The sequence below is a fragment of the Meriones unguiculatus genome, chromosome 10 (assembly GCF_030254825.1).
Source record: "Meriones unguiculatus strain TT.TT164.6M chromosome 10, Bangor_MerUng_6.1, whole genome shotgun sequence".
Lineage (NCBI taxonomy): Eukaryota > Metazoa > Chordata > Mammalia > Rodentia > Muridae > Meriones > Meriones unguiculatus.
The window spans coordinates 61,578,925-61,604,734 of record NC_083358.1 but is presented as its reverse complement, the minus strand read 5'-3'; the positions used below and the strand labels follow the sequence as shown (position 1 = coordinate 61,604,734).

General features: G+C 40.7%; 1 protein-coding gene across 1 annotated transcript; it reads right to left on the bottom strand.

Moving 5' to 3' along the window:
- Positions 1-201: 201 nt before the first annotated feature.
- Positions 202-21,804, bottom strand: Clca4 (chloride channel accessory 4). The gene is made up of 14 exons (XM_021658024.2): positions 21,597-21,804; positions 18,068-18,208; positions 16,797-16,944; positions 16,261-16,369; positions 14,719-14,896; positions 12,561-12,779; positions 9,967-10,194; positions 9,077-9,254; positions 7,934-8,040; positions 5,603-5,818; positions 4,739-5,006; positions 2,391-2,561; positions 1,227-1,460; positions 202-887 (listed from the first exon to the last, which is right to left on the bottom strand). Exons 1-14 carry the CDS (start codon positions 21,762-21,764, stop codon positions 394-396), a joined length of 2,859 nt encoding a protein of 952 aa, XP_021513699.2. The 5' UTR covers positions 21,765-21,804; the 3' UTR covers positions 202-393.
- Between the last annotated feature and the right edge of the window lie 4,006 nt (positions 21,805-25,810).

Genomic DNA, 25,810 nt, shown 5'->3' with positions numbered 1-25,810 from the left:
GGGGATTTTGAGTTGCTGTAATGTCATTAACTTATATTGATAACAGCAAAACCACATTCCTTTTTTTTCCCCTCTAAATATTTTTGATTTACCCTTTTATATTATATCTTGGCTACTTAAATAGACACTTTTAATTTCTTCAGGAAATGTGAAGTATCATTTCAGAAAACTTTGGCATCACAAAAAAAGTTAAACTAGAGATCAATATAAAAAAACAGCTTTATTTATCATTATTTATAAGTGAGTAAAATGACAGACATTAATATTGGTAGCTTTTCACTGAATTGGTGTGCTTGAGGTATTCTTTTAGACCTTCTTGAAACTATTTTTGTGTTCATGATCACATGGGATATACTTAAAAACTCAGAAATACCCTTTTATCCATGTTGCTTTTCAAAATGTTGTTATAGGATTTGGTGAGGACCTTCTTCCTTTTAAGATACAAATAGTGGCACTTGCAATAATACAAACAAGAACAACAGAACCCACCACGGACAGCACAATGGTAGAAACATTAACTCCAGAATGTGAACTTCCGGCAGGCCCATCAGGCCCGGCAGGCCCATCAGGCCCATCAGGCCCATCAGGCCCGGCAGGCCCATCAGGCCCGGCAGGCCCATCAGGCCCCGGCTCTGCCTGAGGGGTAAACAGCGCTGCTTGTGCAATGTTGGACAGTCCTGATCTCAAATTGTCTTTATCAACACTTTTAATGGCAATGAATATGTGGGTTGCATTTTCTTCTGAGATGTTTTCTGGTTTAAAGGCAAAGATTTCCTTGGAGTTGGCTTCTTTCGGTATCAGGTTAGTCGTATTAACTTGAAGAGCCCCATCAAAGTTGTCTCTTAAGTCAGTGATATTTTCACTTGTTCTTATGATATACTGTTGAACTGAGAAAAATGTTACGTGATGGTTAGTTACTGCATCATACCACAGTAAATCTCTTCCTAGTTATTTTCAAAAACGTTTACTCATGCAATCTCTAAAGTCTTATTCGTTTCTCAATATAAACTGAGTTCTGACTCTTAAACGCAGCCAAATGCTACAAGGTTTGCATGAAAAGCATGACCTGTTTGATAAATTCTAAAACACGAGATCATTAAATTCCTACTTGGCTGAGTTCTCAGTTAAAAACCCTTCCCTCCAGCTCACCCATCTGCTCTTGCCTCACAGTGACCATCTCTCACTTAAGTGAGAGCCACACGTTTCTCACGGTTCTTTGTTCTTACCTCTCCCGACATCGAAATCCTCTCCAGGGGCTGTCCATGTTAGACTGATCTCTTCTCCATCGAGTGTGGCCTGAAGGTCGGTGATTTGACCTGGCGGGTACACGTCAGGCAATGGAACATTTGGAACACCGGACACCACAAATGCATCTCCAGATGCTGTCCTGCTGAAGTTCTCCAGGATTGGCTGAGCAGCCTCAGTCATTTCTGGTCTGGGTGGGTTCGCTTCAATTTCTCCTGCATTCAAAATTCTCTAGTTTAAACTGGATGAAACTGTATGACTGTTTTTGGAACTCAGTTCCTCAGCTTCCTAACCCTACTCGTTTTTCCTTTCTTTTTTCTCTTTTCCTTTACAACAGTTTCATTCTTGTTATGTGCTACAATTATAAGCATTCAATTTGTTGGAAAATTATTCTTCCAGAATCATTTCCAGGATGTTATCAAATCAAATTGGACAGCAGCTTGCTTTGAAATGAAAGCTGCACTGAATGAGAATGTTATGTGATTTGTTATATGAATTAACAAAACGAAACAAAACAAATCCAAAATCAAACATGGTGGCCTATTTGAGGCTAGGCTGGCCTCAAATACACTTATGTAGCCAAGGATATCCTCCTGATTCTGTCCCCTAAGTGCTGGGATCACAGGTGTGTGTCACCACTCCTCACTATTATAGGCCTTAAGAAAAGTATTGCTTTATTTCTCGTTATTTCTGACTAGAAATGCGTCTATCCTTAACACTCAGAGTGTTCTATGCCAGTTCTCTCCTTAACACTCAGAAGACATTCTTCCCTCCAGGCCGAAAGTGGTAAGGAATAACTCTTGAGCAAGGAAAGGAAGGCTTAAAATCACCAAAACACATGTAGCTCAGAGCACAGATTCCCCCTCTGGCTCGCGCTTGTGTTCGTAGCACAGGGGGCTCTTTCCTTTGTCCTGAGTTGTTGCTCATAGTGTAAGGGCGTGCTACACTAAGGTAACACCAGCTGATCGCTTTTCAGGGTCTCCTGGATGCCAGGCTTAGACTGGTTTAATTTAGAGACAATTATATAACGATCTGAGTCTAGAAATGGGGACGGCTTTATTTTGAATTATAAAAATGTTTGCAGCCTCCCTCATATCCAATCACAAACATTATTCCCTGTGTCTCTGATACTGGGAGCCACTCACCGTCCACCACCCAGCCTGGAATGTATGCGGCTCTGCTCGACGGACGCCGCAAACTTCGCCTGGTTGAGTTTGTTCCTCCATTAGCACGTACTTTCAAGCTGTATCTGCCATTTTCTGAATAAGCTATGAAGTACCTGGAGTAGACCCCATCGTCCTTGGAAGCATCAGCCCCTTGTTAAAAACACAAGGAACAAATTACAATTGTTACAATCATTGTAACAAATGAGAAGGTGGTGTGCTTTCTAACACAGGCATCGCCTTCTCTACACACACTCTCTACCTGTGTTTACTGTTTCACACTTGAATGGAGTACATTTCCATTACGTTCTGCCAAAATAATACATTATTGAGCCATGTACCCTCAACTCACTTTGGTATGTATCTGCATTCATATAGCACAGTTTTAACCACACTGATAATTGCACATGTATCATACATTCTTTAACACTTGATCCCTCTGTGTCCTACTGATTTATTCAGAGGTCAAAAGACTCTTCTTATCATTTTTCTGCCAATTTGTTGACTTTCAGTTCTCTAAATTAATCTTATTGTGGTATCTTCTGTTTATATAAGTAAGGTCTCTATTATGATAGATGTATCTTTAGGTAAGATTTAATCATCCATTCACCATTAACAACTAAATTAACTTATTTTGCTTTATAGTTAACAACTTCTGCTTCTTTCATTTCTTTTTTTGTTTTTTGTTGGTTTTGTTATTGTTCTCCCATTCAGTTATCTCTCTAGTCCCACAGAGAAAAGCCCAATTTAGTATTGCTTGGGGGATCTCAGGATGCTGTATTGCAACTCCACTCTTGAAATCAGGAACACTGGAGTCACCTGATAAGTTGCAAAAATGTATTCCCATTCTGCTCAGAAGAGAAGGCCATGGTTCTGGCTTAGCTGTATCTGTCTTCCTCTAAAAGTCTGGGGACTTCTAGACATGGAAATTTCTCAGACTAACTAGGAAAGTGGCTCAGCACTCTAGCTTTATCAAGTCCTCCAGGGGATGCCTCTGTACACAAAAGAAAGATGTCTGCCTCAGCCAGTTTTATCAGTCATTTTCTTTTCTTTTCTTTTCTTTTCTTTTCTTTTCTTTTCTTTTCTTTTCTTTTCTTTCCTTTCCTTTCCTTTCATTTCATTTCCTTTTCCTTTCTTTTCCTTTTTTCCCTTTTTCCTTTCCTTTCCTTTCCTTTCCTTTCCTTTCCTTTCCTTTCCTTTCCTTTCCTTTCCTTTCCTTTCCTTTCCTTTCCTTTCCTTTCCTTTCCCTTTCCCTTTCCTTTTCCTTTTTTCCCTTTTGCCTTGCCTTGCCTTGCTTTGCCTTGCCTTGCCTTGCCTTTTTCCTTTCCTTCCTTTCCTCCCCCCCTCTCTCTTTCTTTCTTTCTTTTTCCAGTAAAGGCATTTCAAATTAGTTTATTCCCTTCAAAGAACTAAATGCTTATCTGGTAAAACACCAAGAAATGAAGCGAGAAGCATGAAGTTATATGCAGTGTAGATGGGGTGTGGTCCTGAGAAGAGGCAAAGGGTAGTTGTGGAATTATCTTTGCAATTAAAGAAAACATGGAAGTCAATCCAAGAACAGCCAAATATAGCTGAAGACAAGTTTGTAGAATGATGTAACATGACATTGTAAAATGCACTGATATGCTCCTTTACTTATCCGCATGTTATTTTATTCACTGACTTCAGCCGAAGATTGCAGGCACAGAGTAACAGAGAGTGCAGTGGAAGGGCCGCATACTCCACACACCTTATAGAGCAGGGGCAGAGAGCAGCCAGTACAGCTAGCTTCCTGCCAGTCAGACCTGGCACCTGAGGCTGCACTCCTGGTCCCTCCTCTCTGTGGCATCTGTAGCATCTTCTGGGTCCCAGCCTCGGGGCTCTCTTTGTGCTTGGTTTCAGCTGTGGGGAATCACTCTTGCTTCTCTCTCTTTTTCTGTCAGGGTCCCAGGTTCTGCTACCCTCTCCCATCTGACAATTTGTGAATCACCTGTTTTGACCATGTTTTCTTGGTGATGCTCCCCTAAGAAGCACGTTTCAAGAATTCTTGCTTATGTTCTCATTCTTCTGACTGAGCCTGTCTTAGCTGGAGACAGGAACTGCCTTTCAAGATTACAGACATGATTTTGGCAGTAGGTGGCACAGACAGAATGCTTACCATGTACAAGATGCTTGCTAAGCACTTGGGATTTACCTAACTTACCTGATTCAATTTTCTTCTGCTCTTGCTATTCCTTCATAATCTGTGTTAATTCTTCAGGTACCCATCTTGCTGTACCCATGGCCCCAGGAAACCATGGCACATTTTGAATATAAGAACATAGGCTTATCCATAAATGTCTGTGAGTTACCTGCACCATTATCCAGCAGTTGTAGCTCTGTTGTTTTTCCACTATTTGATTCTATAATAGCTGTCACATGGGCTCCAATGATGGGAGTGTACCCTTGTAGAACTTCTGCATAAATGATCATTGGGTTGGGGAAGCTGCCTGTGTCTTTGTCCATTTTAGCATTTATAGTGATTGGTGGCACAGAAGAATTTGCTGCCCGAGAGGTTACTGTAATTGTTAGTATTTCTTGCTTTACTTTGGCTTCAAGGTTGTAAGTCCAAATGCCCACCTAAAATTTTCAATTGAAACATACAGCAAGTATTTAGAGTCCAACTCCATCGTTTTCCATGATGTAATTTAAAAATAGAGCATAGAAGTAAAAACAAAACAAAACAAAACAACAACAACAACAAAAACAACTTGAGTTTTGTGTGCTCTTTGAAAGGTCTTAATTCTTTAGGCACTGAAGTGGAGACGGGCAGGGAGCATGGCTAGTGTTATGCATGATATTTACATTTTGTGATATCTCAATTGGAAAATATTGTTTTGATAAGCATGCCTTTGCTTTGGCCTTATTCTTTGGCCTCAGTCTCATATATTGTGACTCTGGCTGGAACAATGAGAAAAGATGGCACCCTAAGCCACACAGACTCTTCATGTTTCTTCCTTAGTGTTCTCAGACACCTTCTCTTTTCCATCAATCCATAAACTCTTTTTACCTTTACCCAGACTTCATAGTTCAGGAACACACAGGTAATGAAAGTACATATATTTTGCTTTCATTTTGGAGATGGTAAAATCATTGGCACTCACATTCATGATGACTTTAGAGCCTTTTTGGAAAAAATAATTCTTTTCGGGGAAATGAAAAGGCTAGTGGCTTACCTGAGCTGTCCCTGGGATAGTGAGATAGGCCATTTTAGAAGGTGTGTCCACTGTGAAATTTGTGATTTGTGTTCCTTTGGGATCCCTGAGATAAATGTCAGGAGCTTGATTTATCCAGGTAATAAGAAAGAACGTGTCCTTTCCCACTGTGCTGTCAATGACTACAGTGTCATTCAGCCAGAGATCTTGGCTCAGTATGGCACCCTTACTTTCAAGCTGTTTAAATGTAAAACAAACAAACATAGAAGAAATTTTTTTTAACTTATAAAGACAATTCTTTATATTTGATCTGAAATAGTCTTACATATGTTGAACTACCTTAGATTCCCCACCCCCTCTCTCCCCTTTCTCCCTCCCTCTGTCCTGTACAGGGTTCTTGTTATGCAGTCGTGGTTGGTCTGGTCTCCTGCTTATGTACTCTGGAGTGGCTTCAAACTCCTGGCAATCTTCCTGCCTCTCCCTACCAAGAGATTTGCTATCTTTCTGAAGACTTCTTGCAATATGACAGTGGCAAGGTTGGCAATACACAGTCTTAAGAAAGGGTAGGGCATAACAGGAGATTTAAAATAGAGACATCAGTTGAAAACTGAGACTGATCCTGCTCTACATTCTTAGTTTTCTGGGAAAATGCTGGATCTGAGTGTTGGCATTAAAGGATGCTAAAACCCACAGAGAATTAGTAGAGGGTATGTGTGTATGTGACATACTCATCTTGCTGATGACCTAAAAGGTAAAACTTGGGGTGATTAGGGTAGTTTAATTGAGGCAGAGGCAAAAGCTTCCATAGTAAAACAAAGCTGAGCTGGGACTCAGCTCAGCAGTAGGACACTTGCCTAGCATTCGGAGGCTCTAGGCTCAGTCCCTATGAACACAGGAAAGAACTGAGACAAGCATCCTCGAGGAGATTGCTAATGAGGAATCTTTAAGTAATTTTTCACACAGGATTGAAAGTGAAGCTTTAGAAATGGAGTCTGTCTTAAAAGAGGAAAAACTGATTGTGGAGACTAGACTCCTGAAAAGAAAGAAAACAAAATATAGGGCCTTCTCTGAGAGGAGCAGTAGAGGAACTATTCATCTTTGTGGGTAGTTCTTAGTTGAGAAGAGCCAGCATATTAAATTATTTTTTGAAAGTTACAAAGTTGCATGTTTATCTGAAAACATGTTGTTTTGAAACATTATGGCTATGAGCCACCATGTGGGTTCTGGGAATTGAACTCCGGACATTTGGAAGAGCAGAGAATGCTCTTAGCTGCTGAGCCACCTCTCCAGCCCCTGTTTTGAAACATTATAAATGGGCTAAATTAAGCTAAGTAATATAAGCATTTCTACACTACCCATCTTCTTATTTTACGACAAAGATAATTAAATCTACTTTCTAATCAATTGCCCCAAATATGGTACACACGCTATTGATTATAGTCATTACTATGTTTATGACATACATCTCTTGAACTCACATATTATTTAACTGAACACTTGTGTTTATTTCCCAGCATCCCCCACCCCTCACATCTGGACAGATGCTGATTATGGTTCTATTTTTTACCATGTGAATTCAGCTCTTTAGGATTTCATGTGTACATGAGATCATCTTTGTGTGCTTGATTTATTTCACTTAACAGGAAGCCCTAGGATGCCCAGCTTTATCCATGAGGGTGTTTCCTAGCGGTGCCACTCTAGGAACAATAGAATGTACCGTTTCTACTCCAACCCCAACAATTTCCACCCTGATAGGAGCAACACAATTATTTAAAGAGTCTCTCTCTGTTGTCTAAAATCTTGGTCCCAGATAAGCTGGCAAGTCTTTAAATGGGTGCAGAGTAAGCCTGAATGAGAATGCCACCCACACTTTTTGTCTCTTCACCAGCAGAGTCTCAGGAAACAAGGTCACTTTGGTCCCACAATGGTAGAAGGAGAAATAAATGTGGGGTACAGCTTTTCCTTTGAATTCCAGATGCTACCCCTAAGCCCCATTCCTTATCAGCTCAGATTATTGTGCCATGCCTCTAACTGGTCACTATTTACCTCCATAATTTCCATCCATCATGAATATGAAAACAGATCAACTTTGAAAATTTGTGCTTTCTTTTGTTTTGTTTTTTTTTTCTCTATTTTAGACCTTACCACATGTATCTTAAACGAGAAAAACAGAATTTTATTTCTACTCTTTCCACACATTAAAACAAAAGAAACCAAACCAACCTAAGGTCTCGAACGTCTCTTACACATAAATGTCTCCTTTTGGTCTGATTTCATTTATGCTTCCCTTATTCCTTTTCTTGGTTATAGCAACAGTAACCACAAAACCTACAGAGATGGAAAACTGCTGACCTGAAGTGGCTTCTGGGTGATGTCGGCATTTTCTGAAGTAAGGGCCCCAAAAGCGTCAATGAGACCATTGTTCTGGGCTTCATCTGAAACGAAGAGATGCTTTCCACCTAGGATGTGAATAAGCAGGCCACGTTGTTTTGTAGAACAGGAAGGAGTACTTATCGTATTTTAATGATTAACAAGGTAACAGTTCAAATAAAGTCAAAATCTCCATGTGGGTTAAATTAAATGGTCAGAAAGCTGTTAAGATCATCGCTGAAATGATAGTTTAATACATCATAACTGTGAAGCAAAAACTGCCTTATTACCTCAGCATAGAAACCCCAGTGGCACGAGGTGTGTCATTTGGTCATAGATATGAAAGGTATTATGATTCTACATATTTAAGTTCACAGGTTTTGTACAGCCCTTTAGGGGAATTATTTAACTTAGATTAGAAGCAGAAATTGGAAATTTGAAAGAACTGCTCTATTGAGGTATCTTGACAATAACTAAATATCGGTTAGAATATTCAAGACAAAAGTAAATTGTACAAATGGCCATAAAGGAGTTTGAAATTATAGGAGTTTGTCTAGCCAGCCACAAAAAAGCAAGTATATATATCTTGTACCATGAAAGCCAAATTAGTATAATAATTGATACTTGGGTTATTGGCTCTGTATTCTCTGCAATGTTTAAGAAGATACTAGAAATGTGAAATCACTTTTCATCATATCTGTATACTAAAATAAGTTACTGTAGTTAATGCATATTAATAAATTTTGTGTTTTTTTCATTGTCTTTTACTCCTGCAGAAACCCAGACTTTGTTCAAGGCCCATCTCAGGAGCCACTTGATTTCATATACCTCCTTTCTCTTTCCTGCTACAACATTTTGGGAGCATGGAAGGCTTCTCTGTTTCAATTAAATTACTGTCTAGACTCTTCCTGATATGAAGGAATGTAATCTATGTGTTTGGTGTTTAGACTGACCATTTTATGTGTCTTTTCCAGCCAATTGGACAAAGAGGTTGGGTCTGTTTGCTTTTGTCCTTCAATTTCTGGCCTGGATTTTGCAGGATGGAGCTAGGGAGAAGTACTTGAGTGTCAGCCCTACATTTAGACACAGCGATTGAAAGTCTGTCATATAGTGATCATTTTTCACCTGTTAATGCGCTCATGTTTACTACAGCCATATCAGCAACTGGTCCCAACGCAATGAAATGAATTATGGACCCACTGTTTTTCACGTCATTAATACAGGTTTTGGCAGTGTTGTCCTCCCCATCACTCAACAGCAGGATGTCAGTTCCATCTGCTTGAAAACCTTTTCTTTCAAATACCTGCAAGCATAATTCAGAATTTCATTATCATACTAGATCAGCTATCCTGATAGAAAATTAGAAAAAGAAACTATATAGAAAATGTGTAGGACAGAGATAATTTCTGTTCTACAAGATAGTTTATGCTCAATAATTTTTGAAGAACATAAATGTATTATTTTTCTGTCCGCTAAATGCAGGGGCTATTTGTTCAAATGAAAGATAGGTGTGATCAGGAATTAGAAAAAACTCACATGGACTAAATGACAGTGACATCTGACCCTGAAAAGCCCAAACAAATAGATACTTAAAGTATGGAATGCATTTTCTTCCCCTGTTATCCTCTGACAAGCCTACAGGACACAAAATCAGTTGTATAGACAGCCAGATGCAGTAAGCATCCGTGACAGCATTAAAAGGTAATGAACTCCAAAGTAGAAAACCCTTAAATACTGAAATAACGGGGGCTAATGGTCTAAGCGTGTTGAAGATAGAGATGAGACATGCTCGCTCAGATGTCTAACCATAGATGATCTTGACATTTTGAATCCTTGTAGCTTTATCTCCCAAGTGCTAAGATAGCATGTATCAAAGGTTTGTTTTCCTGTGTGTTTTGTCCTGAGTCTTTGGAGATTATGTTAAAACTATGAGGCAAGTAAGAGCAGTAGCCCTTCATGTTAAAATGCCCTAAAAGCAAACAAAGAACAAGATACATGTGGAGTAGGATTTTCACCTGAAATGCAGCTTTGATTCCAGAGCAGATGGAAGTCCCTCCACTGGCAACTGTAGGTAAGGTTTCCACAAGCTGCTTTCTCTCGGTGTCACTCTTCATTTGGATCAGCTCACTTCTAATTGTGGCCTGGCTATTAAAGTGTACCATCCCTACCCAGGAGCCATTTTCAATGATCTGCACCAGAAAGTACTTTGCTGCTTGGTTCATTCGATTGAGACGGTCATACAGCTGTGTGAAAATGGATAAGGAAAACAAAAAACAAAAACCTGAGCGATTTTCAACTGGAAGATAAGAGCAGATCTCATAAAAGAAGTGCATGAAGTTTATTAGCAAGAATTGTACGACTATTACTTTGTACTTTAAAGAAAGCAATTATAATTTTTTACTGGTAAATTAATAAGTGTGGTTATATGCAATATGGGACACATATGAAGAAACTCATAGCTTTCCACTAGAGCCAATTCCCAGTTGCTAAGTGCCCAAGTTAAGAGCGGAGCTTGCATTGAAGCTAAGGCTTCACACCTTTGTAACACAATTCACATCCTAATCACTCCTGTTAAGATAAACTCATAACCCAAGGTTCAAAACCCAACCAGACTCCCTTGGTCTCCAAACATAGCAGAGGAATTCAGTAAGGAGGAGTGACACTTGCTGAGGTACAGTTAAGTACCTGAGAAGAACAGCCTACCCAGCCCCTTCTACTTCTAGCCTTCCCCCACTTCTCCATCACTGGGCTGACTGATTGCCTTTTGGTAGTTCACCAGCAAGCATGTCTGTCTTAACTAGATGCGCGCTAGGAAAGTCCCCTTTATACATTTACTTTCTCTAGCTCCTCCCTGCAACCCATACCCAAATTTGCTCGTGAACTTCTTGAACCAAGTCACAACAGAAACTCCCATGTATCTACAATTTTACTTTGTCTGCTTGTCTTTCATCCTCTGTTCTGATTTTTATTACATCTCTTTTGTGTGTTGAGTTTGTGGGTATGCAAGGATACTTGTTCCACAGAACACATGTCATGGCATACGTGTAGACGTGAGAGGACAACTATGGGAGTCAGTTCTTGCCTTCCACTATTTGAATTCTGGAGTTTGAATCATCTAGTGTGTGTGTATGCCATGGTGTCCATAGGGCAGTCAGAAGATAGTTCTGTAGAGTCCATTTTCTTCTGATAATTGAACTCATGTTGTTCGGTTAGTGTGGCAAATGATTGAGGTGTTGAGCCACCTCACCAGCCCTGCTTTGCCTTTAAGCATGGATCTACCCGTACCCTGTCTGGGGTAGGCTGTTCATCTCTGAATCAACAGTCCCTTTGCTCCTCAGTGACATTTCTCAGGCTACTTGTGGGTAGAAATTTTGAGCGTTCTCCTGTCTTCTATGGGATCTTGTGTTGTTGTGGTTTACTGCATCAGTCTATCATTCTTTGCCCTTTCACTAATCACCTTCCCTCATTTGCTGACACTTTAATTTCTGCTTTGGCCTGTCTGTCTCACCCTCACTGAGCAGCTGTTCTGAGTGCTTTATTATACTACACCTGCTTGTTTGCAGCTCATATTCATTTCAACAGCTACCGATTGGTCACACATATGTTATGAACTCTGAATCTGATGAGGTTCTGGTTCCCAGTGGAACTCTTAATCTTGTCGGGAGGAGCACAGGCAGTATAAAAAAATACACAGAAGCAGGGGTGTGCAGAGGGCAGTTTTGGAATTGGCAAAAGGATTAGAACCTAAACAGCACCTCAGGAGTCCAGCCCTTCTCTTGGTGGAAATAAGCATCTCTTCTAGACTGTGGAGGACAGGAATGACTTGGGCAAGTAGGCAAGGCTCAGAAGGAAAGAAAACATTACTGAACTATAAAAATATCTCCTTTTTTTTCTTTTGTTTTAGGAGAGAAGGTCTCGCCATGCAACCCAGCTGGCTGTGAACTTGCTTTGTCTCCCAAACGCTGGGATTACAAGAACATGCTTCCATGGCTCAGCCTAAATGAACTCCAAACTCCTCAAACTCATACAGCTCTGTTTTCAAAGTCTAGCACAACACCTGCCACTCACTGCATGGTGCTAGAAGGAAGGAATGACCACATGCAGCCATTTGTTCCTCGTGGTGATGCTTTTCTTTTTATGTTTGAGAGCACTTGAACACTTGAGAAATAAGATAACATCATGTAGGCATTCTGCTAATTGGTCCTGCTGCCTGAGTTAAAATGGAGCGCATGTACTCGCTGATAGAATGTCCCACTCTCATTCTCTTAAGCATTTCATGTGGAAGGTCCATGGTTAAAAGGATTTCATTTCAATATCTTTTTCTGGCTAAAGGCTATCAAAGTTCTCCTCATTCAGCTACACAGTTTCTGGAACAAAGTGGATACCCTTAGTTTAGCTGTTCTGAGATATCTTTCTCTAAGTACAATATATCTTTTCAGTATGTTTCAGGTCATGGTCTCAGGAAGTAGTAGTACTTTATGACCTCATGGAATTAAAAAAAATCCACATAACAAGTCCTGCTTAGGATGCATTTTCACGGTTCAGTTATTCCTATTTCTATACTCAAAATAAAAACAAAATCAAATAGAAAAACCGCCCATGAACTTACAGACATACTCCCAGACACATCAAGAACCAGGCACACGATTCTTTCACTGATCTTCAGCAACGAGAAGATGGGTGGGGAGGGTAGTATCCCCATGGGCACACTGTCTCTAAAATCCTCAGAGCTGCTGATTACTTCCCACGTGCTTCTGTAATCGCACTGCAGATTATGGGGAGTGGGAGCCTCTCGATTATGGTTTTCTTCTTTACAGAAGCCGGTCACCTGAAGTGTAGTAAAACGTAGAAAATTACTATTCCAGGTATTTAAAATGATCTGAAAAACAGAGCCAAAATATGTCCGGTATCGGAATGTAAAAGTCATTATGCTGGTCTAGCAAAGCGGCCATAGTTGATTTTTTGAGAAGGTCCATGACCTCACTAGCCATGGATTCTGGCTCGGTTGACAGTACCAGGCTCAGTTTTCCTCCTTTTGAGTGGACCTGAAGTTTAATTACACAGGCATTGATAGCCACCAATGTGCGAGTGCCATAAATGGCACTTTTATGAATACCTTTGCCATGCTGGTCATTGTCATGGCTTATATGTGTGGCAGCTGGAGAGATGCTTAATTGCTTTTCTCCCTTAGCACGTGCATGATATTTTCTGGAACCATGGAAGCTAGACCTCAGAAAGGAGGCTTTCAGATCAGATCACATGCTTGAGTCATGTGAGTCCCATGTCCTAAATGTGCAGTGTATTCAGCAGTAGGGGCTAACTCTCAAGCCCTGAAAGGCAATCGAGGGCTACACCAAATACATACATACATACATACATACATACATATATATATATGTATATATGGTTCTTGTGTGGGGACACTATTAGCTCAAGTGTCTTAATGTCTCTCCTCTCTCTCTCTTTCTCTCTTTCTTTCTCTCTCTCTTTTTCTGTCTCCCTTCGCCCTTCTCTCTCTGTGTTAAATCTTATGCAAATAAAATATAAAATAATATAATTTCTTGAGGCTTGATTAAACCACCTTGATGTTATTTGTGCCTTGTCCCTCTTCCTTACATCTTCAGATAAGTGTAACTATCACCCTCATCCAAGAAGCCTCTGTTTATCGCAAATGGGGGCCATCGCAGAAAACCACAACTAGATACAGTGCAGAGATCAACAGACCATGTGGAGCCTAGCCCCAACAGATACCTCTACATTATAGTTCCTATATCTATGACTTAGGGACCATCATTCAGAGGGGGTGGAAAGAATCTAAGAGCCAGAATACCAGGAAGTCTTCTGTGACATATTCTGTATGAGAAATGGCTGCATAGACTTAAACAGTGGCATTGTCAATGGACATGGTAACGCGGAAGAGTAGACTTTCAAGGGGTCCTACCCCTAGACAAAGAACCACAGGCAACCAATGATTGCTGGGAGAAGAGAAATTAGCCTCTCCTTGAGATGAAACACATAATTGGTTTTTCAATGCAGAATTGGCCTCCTTGAACCATATACATATCACCAATGAAAACAGATTCAGCAGGTTAAATTTAAATATAATTTAAATAAATTTAAATAAATTTAAATATAATGCATACTCACATATGCATGTATGGTAATATGGTAATAAGAGGAAAGGGGGCTGTTGGAGATGAGGGAGGGAGGGAGGGAGGGACTGGGAGGGAATGAGGGATCGGGACACGGCTGGGATACAGAGTTAATAAAATGTAACTGATAAAAAAAATAAAATAAAAAAGAAAAAAAAAAAGAGAGTGGAGGACATGGGAGTGGTCTGAAGGAGGTTAACTGGGAGGGTTCAATTTCAATTAAAAACCTATTTTAAAAAAACTGAAGGGAGAGATATATTGTATTTAGCAAATATGCATTGCTTAAGTGAAATATAATTAATACTAAAGTGGATTCATTTTTATTATAACAGTTAACAATAATTATCTAGTTATTAAATACAACAGTGTTAATAATATATAATAGTAGATTAGTATTTACTGTCTGTCAGTGTTCAATGAACTACATTAACATATTTAATCCTCATGTCATATTTAAGATGAGATGTCTCAGGTGCTAGAGTGCTTAGGCACCTAGCACTGTGTAGTGCATTGCTTTCATCTCCATCATTATCATCATCATCATCATTTTAAAATTAATGATATTAGACAAATCCTTTGATGATAGATTCTGGACACAGTGACTGGCATACTTACAGAATCGATACTTTGCATGAACATTATGGATGCCTTTTCTGATTGAACCTTATCGGGGAAGAATTGGCAATCTTTCTCATATAATTTCGTAGTGGAGTTAGTTCTGCACCTTCTGGTTGTACAGCTGCCTCCTTGGCATGCATATACTCTATTCATACCGGTGATGCCTGTGGAGCACCTGAAAACACAGAAGTGAATCTAAGAGGCAAGTTAGTCATTCATTTGAAAGTGAGCTTTGTGGCTTGGTGTTTCTTGTATACAAGCCACAACCTTCCCGGGCTGATGGCAAAGGCTAAGGGGACCAATTAAGGCAATCATTTGTTGTTCAAGAAATTGTGATGAAAAAAAAAAAAAGTAAGGGGGAACTCCATTATACACAGGGGGTTCTCAGCAGGTGCGGGTCTTTTCGGAGACATTTCCCCGCAGGCCTTGTACTGACTGCTCTGTAGGCACCTGGATGCGAGAACCTGTGAACCATTTATCCTTGGTGTTCTATATAGACTTCTTCTCCAAGAAGACATCCTCTGTAGAGCATGGCATCACATTAGCTACATGTGCTTTGATTATTGAAGGAGCATCTTTTTATCCAGAGGAAAGTGTGACTAGAATCAGAGAGTGAGAGGCTGCCGAGAAAGGCGATGGAGTAGGGAATGGCAGATATTTGCGTTATTGTATGAGCCTGGCATAGGTGGCAGTGATTATAACAGATACACCAGGCTTTAGCCATAACTCGCCTCATCGGCTTGCAGTTCAGATTCAGCAAGGGAATTCTAGATGTGATCTAGTCATTTAAGGAAGCTCGTGAATGCATCCATGACTCTGTATTTCCAGACTTGATGAACATAATGATGTTATCTATCCAATCAGTCGCAATGATTTTCTGTACCAAAAATGAAATTTAGCAGCAGCATGTAAAAAAAAAAATAGAATGCACATATTACATTTTGAAACTTGGCAGTGAGGCTTGTGTGGCTCTCTGTAGCATTGACTTCACCCCTCCCCCCCAGCGACAAGTACCCTAAATCAGTGGGATTGAACACTGAGGAGGCTGCTGACACCAAGTTTTTAAATTAATTTCTCTGAACTATTCTGATCTCTCAATTTCAGAATCAAGATACTGGTCTGTTACTAACTACAATGCTCCGCTGATATTTTAAAGTGATCTTTATAAACCTCAAGAAGTTCTGAGTTGACTCCTTTCGGCCGCCTGGTTTCTTACCAGCCTTCATTTAACAGTGCTTAGCCACCTCCACTCATTACGCTATGTGAATAGCCTTGTTGCTCAACATCTACCTACCCTGAATGAGTGCTGGCATCTATGGGAGAGACATGTAAACAAAACCTGTTAGATTGCCAAACAAAGGCTTGGTATTGAAGCTATGTATACTTTACACAGACTGTCACCATCTAAAATAAGCATAAAACAGGCTTGTGCTAGTGCATCTGTTATCTGCATTGAGACAGAAATGAACACTTGGCATTGGAAAGTAGCAGAAGGCAGTTAAAAGCCTTAGGTCACTTGAAGGTCCTTAAGAGCCATGCCTTGTAGCTTCAATTTTCTTTGATGAGCCGCTGTAGAATGGCTGGTCTTTGCTGTACTCATCGAATACGCCCCAGCGAAGATGGGCCCACTCATGGACAAACAGTCTTCCTGCAAGAAATATTTTTCAAATACATAATCATAATCATAATTCAAATGGCAAATTTCTAGGCCACTGAGATGGCTCAGGGTGTGAAGGTGCTTGCCACCATGCAAGTTCAGTCAGTCCTTGGACTCCATGTGGTGGTGGGGGGGAGAACTGACTCACAAGGTATTCTTCCCCCTCCGAGAGAGAGAGAGAGAGAGAGAGAGAGAGAGAGAGAGAGAGAGAGAGAGAGAGAGATTTTACATTTAGGCCTAGCTTTTCTGGAACTGTTAGGGTTTACAATAAGCACACAGTAGGTTTCTTGTTTAATGTCACACAGGGATAACAGAGGAATCAAGGCTTGGGTCCAAGAACTTCTCTGACAGTCTGCTTATGTAATCCGAGCACAGAGTTGCTTGTTGCAAACAGGTAGTATTTTAACAAATTCCCCACCTGAATCTCCGTACTCGGTCTGCTTTTTCCCCAGGACAAAGTCAGGGGTGAGATGGATGTACTCGGCCTTCTCTCCGCACTTCGTGAACTGCCGGGTGTAAGGCTCATCGCTGCCCGGCAGAGCAGGAGGCGCGACTTTCACATCTGCCTGAGGATGTTTAAAAAGATCATTAAATCTCGGGGTCGTTTTGATTTGCATTTCCCTGATGGCTAATGCCGTTGAGCATTTCTTTAAGTGTCTCTCTGCCATTCGATATTCCTCTGTCGAGAATTCTCTGTTTAGCTCTGTTCCCCAATTTTTAATTGAATTACTTGATTTGCTGCTTTTCAACTTCTTTAGTTCTTTATATACACTTGATATTAGCCCTCTGTCAGATAAAGGGTTGGTGAAGATTTTTTTCCCAATCTGTAGGCATTCGTTTTGTTTTGATGACGGTGTCCATTGCTTTACAGAAACTTTTCAGTTTCATGAGGTCCCATTTATTGATTGTTGCTCAGAAGAAGAAGAAGAAAACAGGAAACAAGTTAGGAGCCTCCCACAGAGGGCCTCTGAAAGGCTCTGCCCTGCAGACTGTCAAAGCAGATGCTGAGACTTATGGCCAAACTTTGGGTAGAATGCAGGGAATCTTATGAAAGAAGTGGGAAATAGTAAGATCTGGAGAGGACAGGAGGTCCACAAGGAGAGCAACAGAACCAAAAAATTAAAACACAAGGGTCTTTCCTGAGACTCATACTTCAACCAAGTACCATGCAGGGAGATAACCTAGAACCCCTGTGCAGATGTAGCCCATGGCAGTTCAGTGTCCAAGTGGGTTCCATAGTAATGGGAACAGGGACTGTCTCTGACAAGAACTGATTGGCCTGCTCTTTGATCACCTCTCCCTGAGGGGGGAGCAGCCTTACCAGGCCACAAAGGAAGACAATGTAGCCACTCCTGATGAGGCCTAATAGACTAGGATCAGAAGGAAGAAAAAGAAATCTTCCCCTACCAGTGGACTTGGGGAGGGGCATGCGTGGAGAAAGGGGAGGAAGGGAGGGGTTGGGAGGGGAGGAGGGAGGGAACTAGAGGGGGGATACAAAGTAAATAAAGTGTAATTAAAAATAAAATTAAATTAAATTTAAAAAGATCATTAAAGTTTGAAGAACAGAAAAGACAACAGTTAGAAAAGCTCCGAATCAATCAATCTGTGGTAAAACTAGCAAGCACCAGAAACCATTCTCTCTCTCTCACTCTTGCTCGCTCTGTTGTGAGAGATAAGAACGATACTTACGTGTTTGTAGCTCTCTTGTTTTGGCTTCCTGTACTGTGGTCTGTTTTCCCAGCTCTCAGGAATTAATATAGATACATTTTTGAAGAAAAATCTTTTTTCTGTAGCTTCAAACAGGTATGTAGAGGCTGTAGTCACCATTTCCTGTCATTAAAGGGAAAAAGAATAATGCAAAAATGGCCATGACGTGCTGTCGTGTCTCAGGCAGCCCCCCTTAAGTTGTCACCACAAACAGAACCATTCATCAAGACTATTCCTAGGTGGTCTTTGCCCACACTTCTAACCTGGCCTCCATCAATCCAAAACGTGCTTCACTCTGCACCTGGAGAGCTCTATCGTCTTACCTCAAAAGACCGCTTGTACTTGGTGATTATGGTAATTGACTTATATGACTGTATATTTGGACTTTAGAATCATTTATTTGTTTCTAATAGCTATTAACACTTTTTGGTTGACTTATGGACTATCGGAAGCCCAGTTACCTCACCACTTAATGGACATAAAGCTGGAGTGAACTAGGAAGTATTCTAAGACTGACATCAGCCCTGGTTTCAAGAAATGAGTCAAAACAGGGTTAGCAGGTGCAAGCTAAGGAGAAGAGCCCTCAGGAGCCAGTGTCCGGATGGGGCTTTCTTCCCATCCTCCTGGAAGAGGTGGGAAGGTTCGTGGGTAGTGCAATGAAAAAATCCATAGCAGGTAAAAATTTGACCACAGAACCATTGTTCTGCTGTCAGTGTGAAAATACCCATTTTTTCCAGTATCTTGAATCCAAAGTTACTGTGATTTATAAGAGAATTTATCACTCTACAGAGTTACTGTCTAATAAATGGAAACAATGGGTGAAAAGCACTTAAGGCAACCTGTTCCTTACACCCAGGTCTCTCAGAGGTAAGTAATATGTGTTACATTATATGTCATATAATATATTCTATATATGACATATTAGATATCAGAGGTAATATCTAATATATTTATAACATATTTTATGAATAAATATAAAAGAAAAGAAGCAAACGAAGAAAGCACTTTTATTTCACAGGTGCTATCTGACTAGCTGTGTCTATCAGGGCAGACCCTTCTGGTGCTATAACATAAGCCCGCATTGGAACTTCTCCTCAAGGCCTCGGTCTCCCCCTCGCCTCCACTCTGAGTCATGTGTTCTGACTCACATGTATTTCAAAGAGTCAGCAAACTGATTAGTGAGTAGTCATGAGATTTGTCAGAATGTCAGAGTCCAGAGAAACGAAGATCCAGTGTAGGAAGGCTTTGAAGAAGTCTAAAGCAGGTTGGAAGTTGTTCAGCCCACAAGGGGGGAGGATAAAGGAATTCTCTTTTTACCTGGATACCCTTGTTTTTTCCAAAATGAGAGATATTTGGCTGTCATGTTCTTCGGGAAGAGAGGGCTCTCTGTACATGCGTGACAACAATGAATGTTTTGGTGGTTGAAGTTGAGCTTGCTGTGTACAGCTGTGTAGGTTGTGTATTGTGTAACTCCAAGGGACTGCATTTCCTTGAGAGTCTCCATGGCCCAACCATCTGTCTTCAACAGCAGCGGTTCTTAGGCCATGGAGAGGTGTCAGAGATCCTGCAGGTAGCTATCGTCTCCAGGGATGCTCCAGGTGCCTAATATTAGTTCCTCAAAGTTTTCTCAGCAGAAGTCCTATAGTATTCTTTATAAGAGTCTCCCCAGAATTCCTATAAAGTTTTAGATTTAAAAAAAAGTGAAATTGAGAACTTCTCTATCAGAGGACTAGGGAAAAGGGAGAGGAGAGGAAGAGGGAGGGAGGATGGGACTGGGAGGAGATGACAGGGGGCTACAGCTGAAATATAAAGTGAATAAATTGTAAAAAATATATATATATATATAATAAAAAAGTAAAAAGTGAAAAGTGGTCAAGTTTCAAACATAGAAGAAACATGAATACAGACTACAAAGAATACTTGAAAATGGAGACTATCAGGCCATGAATTATGACAGTTTTGCATAACCATTGTGTATAAAGTAGATGATAGCAGGTCACAAAAGTGACTGATGATATAGGGCTTTGTAAAAGATTAAGTGTCAAAAAAGCCCACTAAACTGCAGACATGATGGCAAAGGATGAATTCTGTTTGTAATGTTCAGTAGAAGACCATGCTGAGAATTCTTTTTTGTCTGTAATGCCAATTTTTGCTGTAATGTCATTCTTTACATGGAACGTTGGAGTTGGAAGAAACTAGCAAACTGAAGTCCTAGGTTTAGTGACTGGGCCTTTCCTCTGTTTGCAGGCATCTGGTGGACTCATATCCTCACTGATCGACTCTGATTTTTTATCTAGGTACACATTTTACCCTTCACTCTGGATTCAGGTTTCTGTCTCTTCTCCCTGAAAACTACAATGAGCTAACACTCCTCCTGCCCAGGTCCAGCTCTTTCTTACTTACAGTTCCCTTCCCAGATGATGAAAGCTCTACCCAAGCATTTAAGCCGAAGTTGTGAAGTTTGCTTTGCCTCTTAACATTTCCTCCCTACCTGCCTTTGCCCACACACATTTAAATCAACAAAAATGTGGTTTCCGATACTTTCAAAATATATTCAGAATCACTTTAATGATTTAAAACACCACTGCCACCTCCTTGTCCTAACGTTCATTAACTACAGACTGGGTCCTCCTGCACCATATGCTACATTCATACAGTGGATGTGCTAATTGCAAGCTTTCTATAGTGTTAGGTGGTCAGAGTGGTCCTAGACTAGAGACCAAAGTGTGCATAACCTCTGCTAAGATGTCTTTCATGGAGTCTCCTATCACTCAGAAGGAGAGTAAAAGTGACCCATCCAGTGGTCTGAGCTCTGCCACGGCATGTGACCTCCCAGCTTCGGTTTAAGTCGCCTTCCTCTGGCTTGTTCCCTGATCCCTTGACTACATGAGCGGCTATCACCCCCATGAGGCTTTTGTCCGCTCAGATGTCACATCATGAGTGGGGCTTTCTCTGAGGGCTTCCGTGCAGGAGACAATGACTTGCTGCTGCCCAATACAGCCGTCCTCTGCTGTCTCCCTTTCCTGACTCAGCATGTTCCACAGCTACCTACCAACATCGCATCTGCTACCCACGCACTTTGACATTGGCGATGACTCTGAAAAAGCACACATTCCCTAAAAATTCTCTTTCAATTTACTACTCTCTCCTCAAGGGTACCACAAGAGCATGTGGATGCACTCACAATAAATAAAGAAATTACCCAAACAGAACAAGTCCAACTTCCAAATCACAGACAAGGAACCTGAAGACCAGAGAGGCCCTCCGCTTTGCTTTTGACCTTAAGGTTGGAAGGTACCATACCTTCTAGAACCTCTAGAACTGCCAGCTAGCATGTTTTAGAGCTTTCATCTCCATCTGTGCATTTTAGAATTGTCCACTGTGTTTTTAAACTTCCCAAACTGTCCACTTTTATTTTCAAACATTCAGAGGTTCCCATAGTAACTCTTACTATTACTGTTAACCATTTGTCTTCATAACTCAAAACAGAAGAAGGCCCTACTTTTCATACCTTTATTCTTTCGATTATTATTTCATTTTCTGGCACAGCAGGATCAATGGCAATAATTACGTCTTCATAACCATTCTCACTCAGCTTCACCAAGGACGATTCTGACCCCTGGAGCAGGTACAGGAGTAGGAAGAAAACAAAGCCCCTGGAGGATGCCATCACTCCCATCTGCTCACTCAAAGACCTTCTTTCCCTATGTCATTTACAAGGTCTATATATACTCCTAAAATCACCTGCTGGCTGAATGAGAGTTGCTAACTGTCTAAAGGTCAATGTTCACGTCAGGGAAAACACAAGCCAGGCTATAGAATAGTTTTATTGTTTGGTAATGGTTAAAGTGATTAGAAGTATTAAGAAATACACAGCATCCTTTCTTGAGACATAATATATTGCTTCCCATTTTTGGTCAGTTTCCTAAATATACACATAGACTTTGTGCTTCTTATAGAATAGGGTCAGAAAATAAAGCCATAAGAAAGTGAACAGGAGGGCTAAAGCTCTCCCTGCACTTTAAAGGGTGACTTAATCATTATCCATACTATCATCTAAACAATAATGGCACAAATGAAAGGCTAGGTAAAATGAGCTTGAAACTCAAGACTGTAATGAGATTGATACATTTAAGAAGATTTGATGAAGTCAAGTTATTAGAGTAAAAAACCATTCCTAGTAAAAAAAAAAAAAAAAAGAATAAAAATTGTTTTTCCGCATCATATTTTGCTACTGGTCACTGTTGAGGAAGAATAAACTACAAATTTTTAATTAATTAAATTTTTTCTTTGAAATTTTCACACATGTTCATAATATATTTCGTTTACTCTCACTGTGTCTTCATTTATCTCTCCTCCATTCCTGTCAACCCTTCCTCCCCATCTCCCCACAAGTGTCTTTGCCACATGCGTGGTTTTTGTTGTTTTGTGACTTGCTAAATTTAATCAGGGCCATCTATGGCTTTGAAACTAGGGCTGGTGAGCTCATCTGTGGAATACAGCGGAAGACAACAGTTGCCCCTCCCTGGGAATGCAGCACTAGCACAGCACTGTAGTTAGGCCAGGAAGTTTAGGGCTACTTGAACCCCTCCCTGATTGGCAGGACTATTCTTGTATGGTACCATGCAGGCAGCTACGTATGCTATTAGATCGTGGTTGCAATGGCTGTGTTATACTCTGAAGGTATTATTTCTTAGCTAGTTTCCCTATCTTCCCACTGTTTCATTCCTTTTGTTCCCTCTTGTGATGTTCCTTGACCCTTTGTGGGGACAGCATAAATATCTTATTTGCATGTGACTCCTCAACCACTGTGTATGGTCAGCACATTAAGGAGCCATGAGCCCTGCATTCTTTCCATTCGCTGCAAGCGGGGGCTTCTCTGACTAATGCTCAGAGCAGCCTTTGTCCATAGGCATGCGTGGATAGTTAGAAGGCAGCTTGATGCTATGCCAATTTACATAAACAGCTTATCTTTACTTTGTTAAAAATTTTCTTTTCTGCTCATTTGTATCTCAGACATTTTATTGGATCAATAATAATTTTCTTTGAAGAAACCATAAAAGAAACGGATTTGTACTTTCCCATGTCTATTTTATCTTAAAATTTCCTTATGTCTTCCTTATAGAAAAAAAAAAGCCAGGAACATAACGTGAGAGTTAAGTTTAACCCCTAAACCTGTCTTGTTCAAGGACAGATAACTTCCTGGAATGCTGTTGTTTGTGTAAGATATCAAGGCATGTATTTTCACTTCAGTAAGCAAGGTTGGTCATCCCAACTGCACAGGAAATGCTTGATCGCATGAAGGTGGGAGGCAGACAGGCAAGAAGATATCAGGATGTATGTGCACCCCAACTGGACAACAGCAGGAAGTGCCTTAGCTTTGTGGTTCTGACCTTATGAGCACCTGACTAACATAATTCAGTACCATTCTCTGGGAATCCTGGGTAGGGATCTGGGCAGTGCCCATCTTTATGGCTAGTATTAAATAAAGCTTGCTTTAATTGGACAATGGTGGATTTGGTCTTTCTCCTTGCAGTTTGTAGGTTTAACAATACAATAGGGTATAAGTCTTAAAAATTTTTTTTTAACATTCCATTTTAGGTTTTTCATTGGTACTTCAGGTGAGCAATGTCAAGTTCTACCTATTTTTTCATAAAATTTACTTTATACAGTATATTTGGTCATATTCTTCTCCCTCCCCCAATTTCTCCCAGATTCTCCTCACTTCCTCCCCCACCAACTTTATGTTCTCTCTCTTTCTCTCACTCTCTCAAAACATGAAAATCAAAACAAACTTGCTCAACACCCAAAACAGATCGTAAGGGCGTGTGCCTGTTCTTGTGTGCATGTATGTGTGTATGTGTGTGTTTGTCTGTTTGTTACAGTTTGGTATTTTTTGTTAACTTGGAATTCTTGAGGGATACACAGAATTGCTGATTGCCGTGTTTGTGTAGAGAATGTCCCTCGTGGACTTTTAAAGCTAAAAGGTTAGTCACATCTTAAAGAAAGTAACAACTCTTTGGTTGTTTCCACATTCTGGTGATTACAAATAAAGCTGCTATGAACACAGCTGAGCAAATGTTCTACTCAAAAATTAAAAACAAGGAAATAATGAAATTTGCAGGCAAATGGTGGGAACTAGAAAAGATCATCCTGAGTGAAGTAACCCAGAAGCAGAAAGACACATATGATATATATTCACTTATAAGTGGATATTAGCTATTTAATATAGTATGAACACTGATATGTTCTATAGTATGTATGTATCTATAGTCCTATATATATTAGTATGTATCTATAGTCCTAAAGAAGCTAAACAACAAGGGAAGATGCTAATCTAGGGAAGATGCTTAATCTTTATTCAGAAGGGCAAACAAGATAGACATTGGAAGTAGGAGAAGACAAGGAATAGGAAAGGAGCCTTCCACAGAGGACTTCTGAAAGAATACACCCAGCATGGTATTGAAGGAGATATTGAGACTCATAGTCAAACTTTGGGCAGAGTGCTGGAATCCTTATGGAACAAGAGGGGGATAGAAAGACCTATAAGGGCCAGGAACTCCACAAGAACAAAAAAAGCCAAAAAACCCAGGCCCAAGGGGGCTGACAGAGACTGCTACTTCAACTAAGGACCATGCATGAAGAGGACCTAGACCCCCTGTTCAAAGGAAGCCCGTTGGCTACTTAGTTTCCAAATGGAATTCCTAGTAAGGGGTACATGGGCTGTCTCTGACATGAACTCAGTGGCCAGCTCTTTGATCACCTCCCCCTGGGGGGATGCAGCCTTGCCAGGCCACAGAGGAAAGATGATGCAACCAGCCTTGATTAGACCTGATAAGATAGGGTCAGATAGTAAGGGAGGAGGTCCCCCCCCATCAGTGGACTGGGGAAAGATCATAGGGGGAGAAGGAGGTGGGTGGGTGGGACTGGGAAGAGACGAGGAAAGGGGCTGCAGAGGGGATACAAAGTGAATAAACTGTAATAAATAAATACATAAATAAAATTAAATTTAAAGATTAATAAATACAAAAATAAAAAAGTAACAGCTCTTTGGTTAGTGGTTCAGTCTCTGTGAGCTCCCATGGACCCACCTTAGTTTACTCTGTAGGTCTTCCTGTGGTGTCTTCAATCCCTCTGGCTCTCTCAATCCTTCTCCCCTCTCTTTTACAAGACACCTCGAGCTCCTCCTATTGTTTGGCTGAGCATCTCTGCATCTGTGTCTGTTAGCTGCTGGATGAAGCTTCTCAGAAGAAAGTTATGCTAGGCTCCTGTCTGCACGTATAGCAGACTATCATTAACAGTGTCAAGGGTTGGCTCTCTCTTAAGAGCTGGGTCTCAGGTTGGACAGTCATTAGACTGGGTTGGACCCAGGCCCCCTACACATGTATAGCAGATGAGCTGCTTGTTCTTTATGTGGGTCAAATAAATGTTCTTCAGTTAGTGAGGGGGCTGGTTCTGACTCTGTTGTTTGCCTTTGGATTCCTTTCACTTAGCTGCCTTGTCTGGCCTGAGTAGGAGAGGATGCTCCTCGTCCTGCTGTGATTTTATGCACCAGGGTGGGTTGGTGTGCATGTGTGCCCTCCCCTTCTCTGAGGATAATGGGATGGGGGAATGGGGAGAGGGTGTAAGGGTGAGGCTGGAGAGGAGGGTGGGGGACTTTGATCAAGTTGTAAAGTGAATGAATGAATGTATGAATGAATGAATAAAGAAGTAAAGAGTAACAGC

Coding starts and splice junctions, on each gene's coding strand:
- Clca4 (XM_021658024.2), bottom strand. CDS start 21,764: ATGGGAGTGATGGCATCCTCCAGGGGCTTTGTTTTCTTCCTACTCCTG. Junction 5,007..5,602: donor CTATCCCAGGGACAGCTCAG/GTAAGCCACTAG, acceptor TGAAAATTTTAG/GTGGGCATTTGGACTTACAA. Junction 1,461..2,390: donor TCCAGGCTGGGTGGTGGACG/GTGAGTGGCTCC, acceptor TTTTGAATGCAG/GAGAAATTGAAGCGAACCCA.